Source organism: Moschus berezovskii, chromosome 2 (assembly GCF_049115385.1).
Source record: "Moschus berezovskii isolate FMDL1 chromosome 2, NW_MosBer_1.0, whole genome shotgun sequence".
NCBI lineage: Eukaryota > Metazoa > Chordata > Mammalia > Artiodactyla > Moschidae > Moschus > Moschus berezovskii.
The window spans coordinates 99,937,375-99,955,201 of record NC_142461.1 but is presented as its reverse complement, the minus strand read 5'-3'; the positions used below and the strand labels follow the sequence as shown (position 1 = coordinate 99,955,201).

Below are 17,827 nucleotides of genomic sequence, written 5' to 3'. Positions count from 1 at the left end.
GGAGCTGCTTGTATATTTTGGAGATTAATCCTTTATCAGTTGCTTCATTTGCTGTTATTTTCTCCCATTCTGAAGGCTGTCTTTTCACCTTGCTTAGAGTTTCCTTTGCTGTGCAGAAGCTTAAAAATATGGAGCGCTTCACGAATCTGTGTGTCATCCTTGCGCAGGGGCCGTGCTTTCTGCTCTGTATCGTTCCAGTTTTAGTGTATGTGCTGCCGAAGCGAGCACTATATAGAGGAAAGCATTTTAATGTGGTTTCCTTTTCTTTCATAGTTTGACAAGTCATTTAATTCTTCAAGTCTTATCTGTCTTTAAAAAAAAACATCCCTCTAAGTTCTAAATTTTACTCTCCATCAAGTGTGTTCATAAGGCATAGATGCGTAATGCCAGGAAAGCATCTCTGTAGCAGAAAAGACAGGTATGCTATTTCACAGGTTAAGAAGTGCCTCTGACTTCAGGTTCCTTCAGTGTGCTGAAAAGTCCCCTCAGAATGTCTGGGAAAGTTTCTTCCTTCCTCTGTATTACATCTTTCAATATCTCACTTTTTAAAAAATGTATTGAAGTATAGTTGACATACAGTGTCATATTAATTTCTGCTTTACAGCACAGTGACTCAGTTATACATATATATATAAATTTTCATGTTCTTTTCTATTATGGTTTATCACACGATGAGTATCTCACTTCTTTTCAAGACCACTTCAGTAGTACTTCTTGATGGAAGCCTACTGTAACATCTAGTCTGAGTTATTATGATTCCCTGCCCTGGACTCCTGTTGTCCTTTGCACATATTAGTATACAGTAAGGCTGTTTTCACATTATACTGTAATTTTTCCTTTTCAAATCTGTGTTTTCTAGCCTAAAAATACCATCATCTTGATTGTCCTGTGTGACTGACGAAGAGGATGCTTGTTATATTTGATAGATTCCTTTTTAAATTTAATGAATCAGTCAGCTATTTAATATAAACTCACCCCTTGATTTTACAGCAGAGACAATCCAAAGAACCCAAAGAGTTGTCCAGTATTACACAGCAGATCACAGGCAGATCAAGACTGGAACACAGGTTGTCTAGGTTCTAGGTTTTGTGTTCTCTATGGATGGACGATGAATGATCTGTGTTTGGCATGCCAGCACAATGAAAGGTTGACACTATCATTGTGGGTAAGCACAAAGATAGTATTCCTATCTGAATCTTAATGCAATGTAAAATATTTTTAAAAGGTTAAAAAAAAAGTTTTAAAGGATTATTTACAACGGAAATGAATATGAAAATTTCCTGTTCATTAGCAGTGCCTTTTGAATGCATTAATGAGCACCTTCTATTTCTCTGCTGATGCCTCTGTAAACCTTCTTTCATGGTAGTTGGTGAGTTTAATTATTTTTGTCATGGGTGATCTCTGCTATATGGGTCACTGTTTCTGTGTATTAAAGCTGTGATGTGAAGTTCTCACTTGTCTGTTAATTTTTGTTGTTGCACTCTCCAGGTTTCATTGCTTCAGACATGACATCAAGGCACTCCAGTACACAGTTGTGGTTAATCACACATTATCATGAAATGGGATCGCTGTACGACTACCTTCAGCTTACTACTCTGGATACAGTGAGCTGCCTGAGAATAGTGCTGTCCATAGCTAGCGGTCTTGCACATTTGCACATAGAGATCTTTGGGACTCAAGGGAAACCAGCCATTGCTCACCGAGATTTAAAAAGCAAAAACATCCTGGTTAAGAAGAATGGACAGTGTTGCATAGCAGATTTGGGTAAATTTTTTAAAGTATTCTTTAATTTACTGTTTTTTAACTTTTGTCATGTTCCTGTTTAGCTGGGTTGCATCTTTTTCTCTCCTAACACTGCTACAAAAAATTTCAAGAATGCAAATTGAAATGGCTTCATGGTGGACATGTGTATATTTACCACCTAGATTCTCCCTTGAACATTTTACTGTTATCACATGTCCAGCCTCCTATTTATCAGTACACCTTAGTCTTTGGTACATTTCAAAGTAAACTACAGACAAAAGAGTCCTCCCTTCCAGTGGCTCTAGCATACACACCACTGTATCATTCACTGGAAGTTTTTTCTTTTCAGGTAAAATTTACATTTCACATTAATTGTACAGATCTTAACTCTCAAGAGTTTTGACAGATGCTGTAAAGTCCAAATCCCTGTCAAGATACAGACCTTCCTGTTACCCTTGAAAGTCATTTTGGACTGGTTCAGTTCGTTCCTGCCCCAACCCACTGAGAGGCAACCACTACTGGTGCTTTCCAATTTCACAAGCCTTTACAGAAAGTAGGTGCACAGTTAAATAACCTATGGAATGAGTTTATCTTTAAAATGGTACATGCGACGAGTTGACTCACTGGAAAAGAGTCTGATGCTGGGAGGGATTGGGGGTGGGAGGAGACGGGGACGACAGAGAATGAGATGGCTGGATGGCATCACCGACTCAATGGACGTGAGTTTGAGTGAACTCCGGGAGTTGGTGATGGACAGGGAGGCCTGGCGTGCTGTGATTCATGGGGTCGCAAAGAGTCAGACACGACTGAGTGACTGAACTAACTAAAGTTGTTCTGTAACCGATGCAAAATTATATAAATCAAAGAGGGGGGGAAAAATCCCCAAACCAACGTAACATTTGCTCTGCTGAGATATCTCATTCTTAGGTGGTAGAGTGATTCTTAATGTAGCTTTAATTGCATTATAAGTAAGATTATTTTCATTTACAGTGGCATTCTATATAAAACCTACTGACCCTAGACCCCTAGAATACTGGCTGAATGATAGTCTAATGAGAACTGAATTGTAATATTGGGTCTTCATTTCAGTGGACTATTGGGGATGCCCACTCTACTTGGATAAAAAAGGTTTATCTTATTTTCATTTCGTTGTAGGTCTTACAGGTAGGCTAATGAAGGAAATGGCAACCCACTCCAGTGTTCTTGCCTGGAGAATCCCAGGGACGGGGAAGCCTGGTGGTGGGCTGCCGTCTATGGGGTTGCACAGAGTCGGACACGACTGAAGCGGCAGCAATAAAGGCTTAAGCAGTATGAGCTCTAATTACATAAATGATAAAATTGTTATTAAACACAAAGTATTTGACATATCAGAAAATTTTCTTTCTTTTGAATCCCTTTAAAGTCCTTGTGTTCATGTTGAGAAATTACTTTAGTGTTTTCCAAGTATGCGAAGGCATGACACTAACATTTTTGTTGTGGCAAGTTGTGGTGTAGAAGGCTGTTAGGACTATGCCAGGAGTTATGAAGCTAAGGTGATCTGTGTTTCCCAGTTATTGACCCAGTATATTTGTGCAGGTCCTTTCATCTGTTAACCCGCCCTAATTGCTGACCTGCTCATACTCAGTGCAAGAGTGGGGCAACTTAGCAAGGAGGACTTCAGTGTTTGATACTGTGCCTTGTACTTACTTATCTGTTGTTTGAAACTTTTATAATAGTGTGTTCATGTATTAATTCATGTTACTGAAAGTCAGTTATGCCTCACATGATTCTTGTGTAAGATTCAGAAATTTTATAAATGCTTTGCAAATAATCATTTAAATGGTAGATACTGTTATAGTCCAGAGGCCAAGGGAAGATGGGCAGACTGAGGGAGCTATTGGTTTTGGTTTATGGGACTTTGGAAAAATTTGCAGCAAACCCAACTGATTAATTATTTAATTACATTTATTTTGGCCTAAAGCCCTCCAATTGGATTCATGGTTTGAAACACAACTTTGTGTTTTAAGGGGTATTCAAGGAAGTAGATCAGTAGTACAGGAGATAGATCTATGCGACCACAGTTTATATTAGCTTTTTACTTTATACCTAGAAATTAAGAGTCACAATTATGTTGTTATTAATATTGCAAAACGACCAGTATTTTAACAAAAACACCAGTATTGTATTTTTCTAACTTTTGATTATAAAAAAATTCAAACATGAAGACTGAAGAAATAGTTTGATGATCATTCATATCCACAACACCTAGATTCAACAGTTACTAAAGTTTTGCCAAATTTCCTTTATCTATATGTGGCTGAGTGTATATGTTTGCAAAATTCATTAGAAAATAAACTGTAGATGTCACAATGCTTTACTCCTAAATGCTTCCAAATGAACCCCCTAGAAATACTTCTCTTGCATAATCATACTTTATCACACCTAAAAGTTACTGATTATTCTTTAATATCATTTAATATCCATTTTCAAGTTTTTCCAGTTTTTTTGAAATAGGAATTGAGGCACATTTCATTTGGTTGGTTTGTCTCTTTAGTTAATTACTGATTATTGGGAAACAAATTACCTCTAAAACTTAGCAGCTTAGAAGAACACAAATTTATTATCTCACACAGTCAGTCAGCAGTCTCAGAACAACTCGGATCTATGGTTCTGGCTCATTATCTTAGAGGGGTAACAGTCAAGCTGAACAACTTGGGTCTCATAATCTTAGAAGGGTAACAAGAGTCAAATTCAGTGAGGGGTAACAGTCAAGCTCAACTCAAGTCTATGGTTCTGGCTCAGGATCTTAGAGGGGTAACAGTCATGCCGTCAGTCAGGGCTGCAGGCATCTGAAGGCTTGCTTGGGGTTGGAGGAACCTCCAGGATGGCTCAGTCACATGACATGCTCGGTTCCTTATCATATGGTCCTGGGCTGCTGGAGTGTCCTCCAACACTATGAATGACCCCAGAGAGCAAACAGGAAAACATATGCCTTTTATGTCCTAATCTTGAAAACACACACACTTTTATGCCATGTTGTCTTTGATGGTCCAGCCCACGCTCAAGGCACGGAAAATTGAGTTCCCTCTTTAAGGGAGAAGTTTCAAAACACTCATGGGTATATTTTTAAACCATCTCAGCTAGCATCTCTATGCTTATTTAAACAGTACTTGTTTTGTATTCTGTTATCTTGACTATTTGGTTCTGGAAATGGTGGAGGGGCATATATAATTTGGGAAATGTTCATAGTAGCTATGGAATCTTAGGATTGATTGTAAAATTAAGGGAAAGAGGAACCAGTGAGTCAAATGCAGTTGCCAGTGTCTCTGGTAATTATTAAGGCTGAGGTGACATGCATGCTATCTCCTGGCTTTATATGGAGTTGTCATCCCACCCATTCAGAGCCATGGACTGGGAGGAGAAGCATCCTCCACAGATGACCTGAGGGATCCCCACTGGGATACAAAGTTACACAGCCTGCTAACTCCACTCTGGCAATTTTCATTATTCTCAGTGTCAGAGAAATCATTTTCAGTTGGTCTGCCTATGCATCAAAAATTCCATTCTCAAATAAACCATGCATGTATCTGTCCCTTGGTCTGTGAGGAATGTGGGTCTCTAGTTGGCTGAGGAATTCTGAAATGAGTCATGGCTTAAGAAAGTGCTTCAAAACCATTTAACATGAGAGCTGTGCTTTGAATCTGGAGTCAGCTTATTGTTCTCTGTAGATGTGGCTGTTGAGAAAAAAGCCTGTGGGTTTGGTCCAGGTTACTGCTCAGATGGAGCTTTCCAGGTGGCTCAGTAGTAAAGAATCCACCTGTCAATTCAGGAGACGTGGGTTCGATCCCTGGGTTGGGAAGATCCCCTGGAGAAGGAAATGGCAACCCAGTCCAGTATTCTTGCCTGGAGAATCCCATGGGCAGAGGAGCCTGGCGAGGTACAGTCCATGGTGTCGTAAAGAGTCGACATGAATGAGCGACTAAACAATAACAACTGTTCAGATGAGCAGTCCGTTTTTAGGGATAGAGCAGGGCCCGGAGCAGTCACCCCTTTGTGTAGTGATAAATTACCTCAAAGTCCCTTCTTCAAACGGTTTGAGGTTTGTTTGGAGACCAGTGGGAGCTGTACTGGAGCGGAGAGCTTTTGAGGCTCCCATTTAACAAGTGAGTCTATTTTCTTGTGGATTTTGAACACCAGCTTCATATTGGTTTGGTGTATTATTTACTCAGAACTTTTTGTCTCCGAGGTTCCTATATTAACCTAATACACCCAGGATGTTTCTGGCATCAGCCCCATTTCCTGCTCTCACCTAAGTCATCACAACAGCACTCCAGGATGACTAGGGGTGGCGGGGGGGTGGGAAATGTCGCAGTCACTTTGGATGCCACAAGAGGGCGCTGTTGACTGGGGTTGGGTTGAAAACCTTCAGCAACCCTCTGTAGAAAGGGAGTGGGTTGACACTGTTGTCTTCTTCCTTTTAGGCCTGGCAGTCATGCATTCCCAGAGCACCAATCAGCTCGATGTGGGGAACAACCCCCGTGTGGGCACCAAACGCTACATGGCCCCCGAAGTTCTCGATGAAACTATCCAGGTGGATTGTTTTGATTCTTACAAGAGAGTCGATATTTGGGCCTTTGGACTTGTCTTGTGGGAGGTGGCCAGGCGGATGGTGAGCAATGGTAGGTAACTTATCTCATATAATGCTGTCCTTGTCTGAATCCTCTTGATCCTGCTACCTTAAAAAGGGCAAAGGGAATATTTAAGTCCACATTGTTCCATGAATCATATTTGTGAAGCTGTCGGCATTTATATTTGATTTATGGCTGGTCAGTGGAAGGCGCGTAAGGGCAGTCTGTTTTAACTGCATAAAAGGAGATGGTGGTAGAAAAAGTATTTCTGCAAGAGACTACATATTCCTTGACTGTTGGTATCTTCCCTTCAGTCCGTGTTTTTCATCTTTCCTCCATCCTCATGATTCTTTCTCCCATCCTCCCTTCTCCTTTGCTCTTTTCCCAAGTGATGTTTATCATGAGGAGAATGCTCAAGTAAATCTAAGAGTGAATCTTGCTGTTGTAGATAAATTTACTTCTCAAGTTTGCATTATTGAGAAGAGACTCAGGTTGCACACTAGGAATTCACTCCTTTGTAAGGCGCAGGCTGTACTTGCTGAGTAAGTGAAGTTTACATTCAGGAAGCTCTGAATAGGGGGCTCATCCTGGTCCTCATATAAGGAAGTTTCATGAAATGGTGGTGTTGCCTTAGCCGTTAGGGAAGCACATATTTGTCGATAATTCTTAACCTATATTCCCTACCATAACCTTTCAGCTCCATCTTTCTTATCAGCCAAAAATACCAAAAATGCACTGTTGAACTTTAAGTTTACTGCATTCTGGAGGCAATACCTATTCTCATTCAAATATAACGTGTCTCATCTACCCACAAAGCAGGTATCAGAGCAGCTTCTCTTGAATCCACTAAATTGACCTCTTCACACCTTCACAACTAGAAGTCTTACTTCACAGAGGACACATCTGGAAAATTTTCTCAGAAAGCAGAAGAAAGTGCTATATATTTAAACTATACTCATTTTCAGGAGATGCTCTGCCTTCCTGGGGCCCACTGGGATCCTAGATTTCAAGTATTAAAGAATGCATGGAGTCGCTAACACAAGCTCCATCTTACCTTCCACTGATACTTTCTTGTAATGATTGAAATTCTTGGGGCAACCATAATTTTTGAGAATAACACAGCCAGAGAATAGGAGGTTCTGTGAGGGAAGTGGAATTGGGGTAACATAGTTTTAGTGTGTAATAATTTAAATTGACAAGACTTTGTGGTAGCGTTCCCTTCTCCACAGCCCCTCCCGCACCCCCCTAACCCCCCACCCCCTGCCCCAAGCATAGTTTAACAAACACTAAGGGTATCAAAGCCCTTGTTTCAGATTAAACATAAACACACAAACATTGTAACCTGACAGTTCTTTTAAAGATTCTTTTTTTTTGGATGGAGTCATGAACATTTTCTTGGTAATTGTTTCTCAATTGTTGGGAGCTACTGACTTGCATTTTGTGCCATTCAAGCGCCTTGAGAATTGTTTGCAACAGAGTGATTGTTTTGCTGATTTATAAAGTTCTGTCTGAACTTTGCCTGAAATTGTACAGCAACTTCATTTCCACATGCCCCTCCCTAATAATTCTTGAGAGGCTTAGAACTGAAAATAAAATTCTAATTAGTTTATCTTAAACACGTTAGAAAAAGATTGGTGTCATAATAAACCGTGTGATGGGAAACTTGCCCCAGATGAAGAGGAAGTTAATGTTCCAAGGCCAGGATGGTAGCAATCCAGCTGTGGGTGCTGGAGCTGTGCCAGGCCAGCCTGTGTGATGAAAGCCGAACTTGGCAGAAACTCGGGACTTGGGCTTTGTAAGAACTCGTGTTGCAAATTTGTTCCCTGTGTCACAGGCTTAAACCCAAATGGCATTTGAAGATCAGCTGTGATTAATAGGAGTCAGTTGGAAATTAGAGTCATTGGTTTAAAATGTAGATCAACAAATAGTAGCTTTCTCAGTCTACCTTCTAACATTATTTCTGAAAATCGTGAAGGGTAGAAGAGAGACTATTTTGGATGTTTTCTGATTTACTGATCTCCTACATACATCATGGTTTAGATAGTTCTCTGTTTCCTAAAATTTTGTTGGTTGAGCTACTGTTCTGTGGTTTGATTTTTAGGGGGTGGTAAGCCACCTCATGACCACGGGAAAAACCATAGCCTTGACTAGACGGACCTTGGTTGGCAAAGTAACGTCTCTGCTTTTTAATATGCTATCGAGGTGGGTCATAACTTTCCTTCCAAGGAGTAAGCGTCTTTTAATTTCATGGCTGCAATCAGCATCTGCAGTGATTTTGGAGCCCCAAAAAATAAAGTCTGACACTGTTTCCACTGTTTCCCCATCTATTTCCCATGAAGTGATGGGACCAGATGCCATGATCTTAGTTTTCTGAATGTTGAGCTTCAAGCCAACCTTTTCACTCTCCTCTTTCACTTTCATCAAGTGGCCTTTGAGTTCCTCTTCACTTTCTGCCATAAGGGTGGTGTCATCTGCATATCTGAGATTATTGATATTTCTCCCGGCAATCTTGATTCCAGCTTGTGCTTCTTCCAGCCCAGCGTTCCTCATGATGTACTCTGCATAGAAGTTAAATAAGCAGGGTGACAATATACAACCTTGACGTACTCCTTTTCCTATTTGGAACCAGTCTGTTGTTCCATGTCCAGTTCTAACTGTTGCTTCCTGACCTGCATACAGGTTTCTCAAGAGGCAGGTCAGGTGGTCTGGGATTCCCATCTCTTTCAGAATGTTCCACAGTTTATTGTGATCCACACAGTCAAAGGCTTTTTCCTGTGGTCACGAATGGATGTGAGAGTTGGACTGTGAAGAAAGCTGATCGCCGAAGAATTGATGCTTTTGAACTGTGGTGCTGGAGAAGACTCTTGAGAGTCCCTTGGACTGCAAGGAGATCCAACCAGTCCATTCTAAAGGAGATCAATCCTGGGTGTTCATTGGAAGGACTGATGCTAAAGCTTTCCAATACTTTGGCCACCTCATGCAAAGAGTTGACTCACTGGAAAAGACTCTGATGCTAGGAGGAATTGGGGGTGGGAGGAGACAGGGAAGACAGAGAATGAGATGGCTGGATGGCATCACCGACTCGATGGACATGAGTTTGAGTGAACTCCGGGAGTTGGTGATGGACAGGGAGGCCTGACATGCTGTAATTCACAGGGTCGCAAAGAGTTGGACATGACTGAGTGACTGACTGAAGCCTCATTTTAAATCAGCCACTGTCCCTTGACGATTACTGATTTGGTATTTTCCTCTTTCTCTAGTTTCCCTTCTCCCATGAACATGTACCTGCAAAGATAGAAATTAGTTTACCCAAACTCAAACTTGCGAGTGTTCAATGCTGCTTGCAGATAGATAGATTCATATTTAGTATTATTATTATCCCCAAACAGAAAAATGAGTAGGATTAGACTTTGCCTTCCAACATTCATGTTTCTTTCGCCTTCTTCTTTATGGAGCCGTGTGTATATATATATTTTTTACTTGTAATTCTGTAATTCTTAGATATAATTTGTATCTTCATTTGTAGTTTTTTAATGTTAGTCTGTTTTCATTTTTGGTGGTCATATTAATGGTTAGTTCATTAACTGGTTCCATATTGTTAGATACCCTGTCTCCTCCATGTGGGGCCAATAGTAGATGTCTTTGTTCATATAACTTTTTCATTTAGGGAATTATTCTTAATCTGAAAAAAAGTAGACCTATTAGGTCCAAGAATATGGATGTTTTTATGGCTTGACACATATTGCCAAATTGCTTTCCATAAGAGTTGTTCTAATTTACAATATCTCGCTCACCCTAGGGTGTGATGTACCTATTTCACTTTCTTACTAGCTTTAAGAACTGACATTAAAAGGATATATATTTTTGAAATTATTGCATATTAAATGTACCTCATTTAAATATATGAATATCTTATCTTAGGAAGGTCATTATAATTATACGTCCTTTGAGTTCCTGAGTCCATTATAAAAACTGATGACCAGATAGTTCTCCTGGAGCAATATGATCCTCAAGTGAACCATGAGTATAAAAATATGTTGCATTTTATATTTTCATGGGAACTTTACATTTCTTTGCTACTAATAATAAACTTCATGCTGTGTCTGTACAGGAAATGAGAGTTCAGTCCATTTTTGCATCTGAAATTATCTCAGTAGTGTGTTTTGGAATTTACTGTTTGTGTTTAGTTTGATACTGAATTTGGAATTGGTCAGAAGGAAAACCATTTTCTCACCATTTCCGGGTGAATTTTCTATGTGAATCTAAGGCAGGGTTTTGCTTGGATCACTAGTGGTTAAGCTGGAAAGTGTACAGTAGGATCACCTAGAAACACAGACTACTGAACCCACCCCCAGAGTCTCTGATTAATAGGTCTGGGGCTGGACCCAGGATTTCGTTTTCTAACAGGGCCCCAGGTGATGCTGTGCTGTGGTCAGCGACTGTACTCTTGAGATTCCAGGTTAAAATGGAATATATTATATCAGTTTCAATGAGACCAGGAAATAAAGACTGTCCCTAGGATGCTGATAGAGCCTGTGTAAGCAGGATTTTTTGGTTTGTGTTCTGATCGTGAAACTTGCTCTCTCTTCCAAGCCGAAGCAGGGTCCCTTTCTCCTTTTAGTCTTGTAGCTAGGGCTTGGCCTTTCTTTCTGGAATTTTGCTACTTCTCTGGCGGTACTCTTCCTTTCTTAATACATAATTCTGCAGACACACTGCTTTCTGGTTACCTGGATTCAGTGTGACATGAAGACAGACCTTGACATGTAGGCACCATAGGAAAGTGGGTGCATTGTAGCTCTTCACTTGTGCCATTTAGCTTTGGATCTGATCAAAATATCTCTAGCACCCCCAACCAAGCATCCTGCAGCCGTTCCTTCTTGGGATCAGAAGTCCTTTCTCTGAAGCCTCAGCTTTCAGTGTTTAGAACCCTGTATGTAGAGACAACGGAGCTGTGTTGCTCTAATATTGTGGTCATCTGCTTAGGGCCTTAAAAACTGAAATGATCTTCATTGTCCCTCCTTTGGCACATCTTTGACTGTAGCATCATCCAAGCAGCATGAGCCTCTGTTATACCCCTCACGTGTCTCCTCTTCCTTGCCCACAGGAGGGTTCTGCAGACACACTTTTGTTGCCTTGTAACTGGCTTTATTTTATGATGGAATCCAGTGTGTCAAAAAGCATTTGAAAAAGTCCTGCTGGTCAAGCTACATCTCTTAATGGGGTGTGGACTAGGAAATACTTGTTAGAATAAGCTTATGTTTGGCACACGTACTTTGGAAAACCTCTTCTGTGAGTCCTTGGGCTTGCCAAGGAACCATGTGTGTGTGTCTAGTTCCTAAGCACAATGGGCTTGTGTACAGAAACCACAAATCGATTTTCTTCAGCAACTTAACATCCAGTGTGTTTCATGATTTTATTTCACTTCTTCAGTGTCTATTAAGGTTTGAACAAAGGGGAGAAACAGAGAAATTTTTAAGTATTCAAGTAATTTGTTTCAGGTATATTTTGTCTGAGGCTTTAAGTGTGGGTTTGGGGCAGGAATATGGAGGTAGAGTAGGAAGGGAGGATTTTTTCTTGATTCCTGGAATTTTATGACCTTGAGTTAAAGGTCTAGACCAGAGGAGGGCAGTTAACTGACCTCACGACAGAATAACGAGAGGCCAGCAGAGAAGGCACTGGCGACCCACTCCAGTACTCTTGCCTGGGAAGTCCCATGGAGAGAAGAGCCTGGTAGGCTGCAGTCCATGGGGTTGCTAAGAGTCGGACACGACTGAGCGACTTCACTTTCACACATTGGAGAAGGAAATGTCAACCCAGTCCAGTGTTCTTGCCTGGAGAATCCCAGGGACGGGGGAGCTTGGTTGGCTGCCACCTATGGGGTCGCCAGAGTCGGACATGACTGAGGCGACTTAGCAGCAGCAGCACTTTACTGTGTGGTGTTTGCTGCTTACCGGTCTCTCTTCCTTGACACACCTTTCAGAGCAGCCCTCCACCAAAGCAAGCCTCTGTGATGTCAACCTTCTAACAGCCCCGGCAAGATGCATTCTTCTTCTTGTAAGGCCTTCACAGCCAGCAAATACTTGGAACTCTAGTGGAGCATCTCCCTCTAGGTTGAGGTATGGGAGATGAAAGGAGTCTGGTCATAGCTTAACTCAGAACATGGCTACACATCTCTCTCAGGCCCTGTGACGTCTCCTCTGACAACTGTAATGTTAATCAATATTTTTAGTAGGGCTTGACTGGGCAGCAGTCTCTGAACCATTTGCTTTGGCGCTGTTTCTTTGCTGGGAATCCCAGTAGCGGAAATGACTTTTTAACAGATTTCAGATGATGCATTTAGTCTTGACTTTGATGTACATGGTTCCCCAGGCCCATGAACTGGAGTCGGGGTGGTGGGATGAAGTCATCGCTGCCACACGTGTACTTTACTTATCAGAGAACAGAGCTGTCCTTCCAACTCTGTCCCTGTTTCAGAAAGGTGCACCTCCCTTGGGGAGAAAAAGAGCTTCCCAGCAAGTGCGCCCTGTTGGTTTACAGGTGCGACTCTGAAATCTCTGGCAGTGAGGCAGGGTCAAGCGGCACTGAGAACTGGAATCCCTCGCTGTCATCACCTCGGCTGTGAGAGTGCCGTCCATTTGTCTGTCAGTCGTTTTTTTATGTTGGCCATGGCATGAAAACTGTGTCTGAAACCCTCCTGTGAGGAGTGTTAAGCAAAGGAACACAAGTATATATATTTTTTAAAGACAAGTAACATTTTTCATTTACTTTTAAAAATATATATATTTGGCTGTGCTGCCTCTTAGCTGTGGCATGCGAGATCTAGTTTCTGACCAGGGATTGAACCCCAGCCCCTTGCATTGGGAGCACAGAGTCTTGGCCACTGGATCACCAGGCAAGTCTCAATAGATGTATGTTTTTGAATCTTGTTCCTACCATGAAAAAATGTGTCTCTGAAAACAGTGCTTCCCAAGATTCTTTCATATACCTACTACCTTTATGACCTTCTTCCTATCCAAGTGCCACTTGTACCATTATTTTCTTAGTCGTCTGAAATTTTTCAAACATTTCCTTTTAAAGGGAAATTTAATGTCACTACTGGAAGTGGGAAAGCCAGTATCCCATGGCATTAAATGGAAGGGAATGTTAAAAATACATATACAGTTATTTAATTAAGATGAAAAAGTTTTGTCTATGAACAAAACTCACAGGTCATCCCTGAAGGAAACGCTGTATTAACGTAGAGATTTCTCAGGAGCCAACCATAAGGCACTCTGATTCAATGTAAAATGGTTTTAGCTGTAATGTTCTGAGTTCTGAAGGGTTCTCTAAGTCCTGTAGGCATTAACTGTTAGTGGTCGCACTCTGTATGTATGTAGGCGCTGGGGATTCTGTTTCCCTCCCCTGTCACTTGAAGGTGTCCACCCCAGTTGTGGGGCAGTGGATAGAGACAGTGTGACACGGAGTGAGCCCACTGCTATGATGAGATGTGCGCACTGTCCCATTTTGGGCTTGCTGGGAAGAGATCTAAAATAAGAATAGGGAAATGAATTCTGGTTTGTCATTTACCAGCAGTGTGCTTACACAAGTACATGTTCCCTGAGTGGTCCTCAGTTTCTTCAGAAGGCTGTGATCTACCCGACTCTAACATCGCATGGATGTATTATTTTTTCTTTTAATTAACTATCGGATATTGGATTGTAATTGCTGTACAGCGCTGTTGGTTTCTGCTGTACCATGAAGTGAATCAGCCATATGCATGCATATGTCCCCTCTGTCCCACTCCACTCCCCATCCCCCCTCTCTAGGTCATCACAGAACACCGACCTGAGTCCCTGTGCTATACAGCAGCTCCGTGCATGCATCTTTGCCTCGCCTTCAGATTGGTCAAGTTGTAGCTAAATCTACAAACCCTTATCTGCAATTGAAAAAAATCCCCAAAACTCTGAAAGTCAAATGGTTCGGGTATGGAGGATCACAAGGAAAGTCTTGTTTCTGGATACTTGGATTTTCAGAAAGACCCCTCTGGTGTTTCATGTGGTTTGAAGCCCTGTCCAGGGCATTCTTGAGATCATGATGTGTCCTTTACAGGTGTTGGAACTAAGGCCTGGCAATTAAGGCTTTTACTTAGAACCAGGCAGTGATATTGTTGGTAAAGGTATATTTGCCCCAGAGAAAAATATCACTTAGACATATGTCCAGGAATAAAATTAATTGTATAAAATCAGATACACATGTCCAAGATTGTGGGGGAAGAGGTTATGGATAATTTCTCTGATTCTTTCCATGGCTCTTGAAGTTTCACCCCCCTAACGTGAAAAAGCAAGGCCCTGGCAGGCTTTGTCCCTCCTTGACCACTCTTGAAGAACTCCTCTTCTGCTGTGCTCCTGGATCCTTTGTTGCTGTACCACTCCTTTGGCACTTGAAGTACTTTGTATTTTTAGTCCCCTTTGCTGAATGCACGCTGTTCTCTTCGTTGGCTCACGATTTGGCAGTTGCTTATTGGGTGCTACTGTAGAAGGACTGAAAGTCCATTTGTTTTCTGGCAGAAGAGGAATAGTTGTAAGTAACTTCCTGCCTCGACAGCATGAGTCATTTCACAGCCTGAGCTTGACCTCTCCCCCTCCCCACCACACGGGCACCCATATCAGCCACAGGGAATGTCCCTGCCCCTCGCCAACATGGAAGGATCATTGTAAACCCCTTGTCTTTGTCCCGTATCCTCTCCTGTGCTCCCCCCACCTGGAGTGCCCCCTCTCCTTGGTGTTCTTGTCCCACAGTCTTTCTTGAGTCCTCTCTCTGTTCCCTCAAGTCCTGGCTCCCAGAAAGTTTCTTACGCTCCCATGGCACCAGGCTAATGTCTGGTGCTGAAGCCACACAGGTGGTGTGGCTTAACTCTCTAAAACTCCGAGCCCCCCACCTCGTCTCCCTACTCCTAGTTTATATTTGTTTCACATCTTCTTTTCCCATTATTTTCATCACCAACATTACATCTTTATTTGTATATCCTTAGTGCAAAGGACAACCTCTGGATCACACAGTTTAAGGGATTAAAGTGGTTTTTGAGCCAATTTGGAAACAAGCAAGTAAAACTTAGAATGTCTATCCTTGCCTTTCAAGATATATAAAGGGGTAAAATACAATTTTTTAAAAAAAACAATATTTCCATTATCTAAGCAAAAAAGGAGAGGGGCTTGTCCTCATCTTCCTCTAGAGTTCCTTGAAAACTGAGAGCATGCCTTATACTTTTATCATCCTCAGTGTTTAGTATGATGTTCCACACATGGTTGGTATGTAACGTACTTTGAAATAATTGCTTTTCTTGACCAGAGGGAGTTCCAGATGATGGTGGAGTTTAATCCCAGACTTATTTTATTCCGGGGAAGCGTGATCAACATTAGATGAAGAGAATCAACCATCTGTCCAATGGTTGACCAGAGGTGTGACTAAGTTCCAGACATAATGAATTAAATGGCCTCTTTAAACTTGATTCCTTTTGTTAAAAATGGCAGTTAAAATTAAAATATGGAGAACTGTAAACCCAAAAGAAAACTTCATCTTTGTATAGTGAAATTTACTGTTGAGTATTCCCAAATTCTGTTTTAAAAATCAAACTGTATTTTTTCATTTACATAAAAATTCAACTTCATAGTCACATAACCCTTCCCAAGCTGGCTAGGCAAATTACTCCCAAATGGCTATTATGCTGGATTTTTAAAGAATGATAAAGTAGGCACAGTCCTACTGTTACTTATAAATTCATGTGGCCCTTATAAAGGTATAAATTATCTTGCAGGTCTGTGTTCAGCTCTATTTTATGTGATGTTTCCTAATAATACGTGTATTGAAAAGAATTAAAATATTGTTTGAATGCTTCCTAGGGACCTGACAAGAGTAGCAGTAGGTAAGGCCTCTGAGATGAAGTATTTTAAGTCGTCTTTTGAAAGCAGTGATTTATGCCCAGTCTGAACTGTTTACGATTTGCCAGAAAAGGTTTTAATCCACTGTGTTAGTACACGTTACAAACACAGTCAAGCAATGTGGGTTAGATTTAAAAATATCAATTATAATTTTTAAATCTAATTTAGACTGCATTCCATTTTTAAAATAAATCTATGAAGTTTAACAAAACTATAGTATTTAACAGATGTTCCTTATCATGACTAATCTTTTCTATAAACGGTTTGTATTTATATGGGATCTGTTAGAACAGCTTCTCACTGTTAATTTCTTTGACAAATGAAAAGGAGATTGCAAAGCAATTATCTTCCCATCTGTGCCAATAATCGATCTGGTAGGTATTTAGGAAGAGAAGTTACATGGAGGAAGAGGGCCGTAAACCAGGGAATCCACTGTTGAGGCCTTTTATGATGGAAGAAAACTAATGGATTTCCTGGGTTTTATTTCTATAAAGAAAAGAATCAATTTTCTAATTCCAAATTATTTCTTTAAATTTTTCTGTTTGTGGAACTACTTTTCTTTGCAAAAAGTAAGGAACTGATGTCATTTTGCTGGGGGAAAAAGATTTCCAAGGCATTGAAAACCATGCAGGAGCAGAAGCAGAAATTAGCCACTTTCATAATTGCCTGGGAGTGAGGAAGAGTTCATTCTTTTTAGCCATGCTTCTTCTTTCCAAACGACTGTCCTCTGCATTTTATTTTGTGCCTTTGATCTAAGAGGAAATAATAGAGCCATCAAACAGACAGCTGTGAATGACAGAGGGTACTTAGAACATACTGGATGAATGAGGAAATTGTATTTCATATTACATTATTTGCATCCTCCGAAGGGGACGGATTATTTCACAGCAGTGACTTTTTCCCTAATAACAGAAAGGGGTATTTTGCTGATGGTTTTGGATTATTTGCCTCTAGCTCTAGTTCATGGACTGTATTTCATTTCAGTTTATGGTCTGAAGTTACTGGATTCATGTACCTTCTTTAGGTATCTTGACCCTATTTAATCAAAGAGATTCTCTTCAAGTAGCAGTCACATTTTCTTCTAACAGTTGTTGCCCTTAAGTTCTCTGCAGGGCTTCCTTCCTTTGCTTTGTTTTCCACGTATTTTTTAAGACCTACCTATAGCTTTTAGGATCATCGTGAAGTTTCAGGAAGGTGACAGTACTTTTTTTTTTTTCCCTGCATTGTATCCTGTGATGCCCATCAATAACACCCTGGAAACCTCTATTCTTTTGCTAACCAACACAATTCTTGTCCATGTATGAAGGTATTGTGGAGGATTACAAGCCACCATTCTATGATGTGGTTCCCAATGACCCAAGTTTTGAAGATATGAGGAAGGTAGTCTGTGTGGATCAGCAGAGGCCTAACATACCCAACAGATGGTTCTCAGACCCGGTAAGAGCACTATGCTTGCTTCATTTCAGAACTATACTGTCTATACATTTGTATACAACTCTATACATACCAGTTTCAGCTGGTAGAGTCATCTGTTCTGTTGCTTTCTCTTCCTATTTTATG

General features: G+C 40.9%; 1 protein-coding gene and 1 non-coding gene across 4 annotated transcripts in view; one reads left to right on the top strand and one right to left on the bottom strand.

The window, feature by feature from the left end:
* ACVR1 (activin A receptor type 1) overlaps positions 1-17,827 on the top strand; it is a 141,366-nt gene that overhangs the window by 121,694 nt on the left and 1,845 nt on the right. For all 3 annotated transcript variants that reach the window (XM_088829499.1, XM_055398728.2, XM_088829503.1), the window contains 3 exons: positions 1,489-1,764; positions 6,204-6,401; positions 17,574-17,704. In XM_088829499.1, coding sequence (XP_088685625.1) covers positions 1,489-1,764; positions 6,204-6,401; positions 17,574-17,704 — 605 coding nt within the window. The remainder of the gene's footprint in view (positions 1-1,488; positions 1,765-6,203; positions 6,402-17,573; positions 17,705-17,827) is intronic.
* LOC129538808 (U6 spliceosomal RNA) lies at positions 123-228 on the bottom strand. The gene has a single exon (XR_008682343.1). It is a non-coding gene; the product is annotated as a U6 spliceosomal RNA (small nuclear RNA).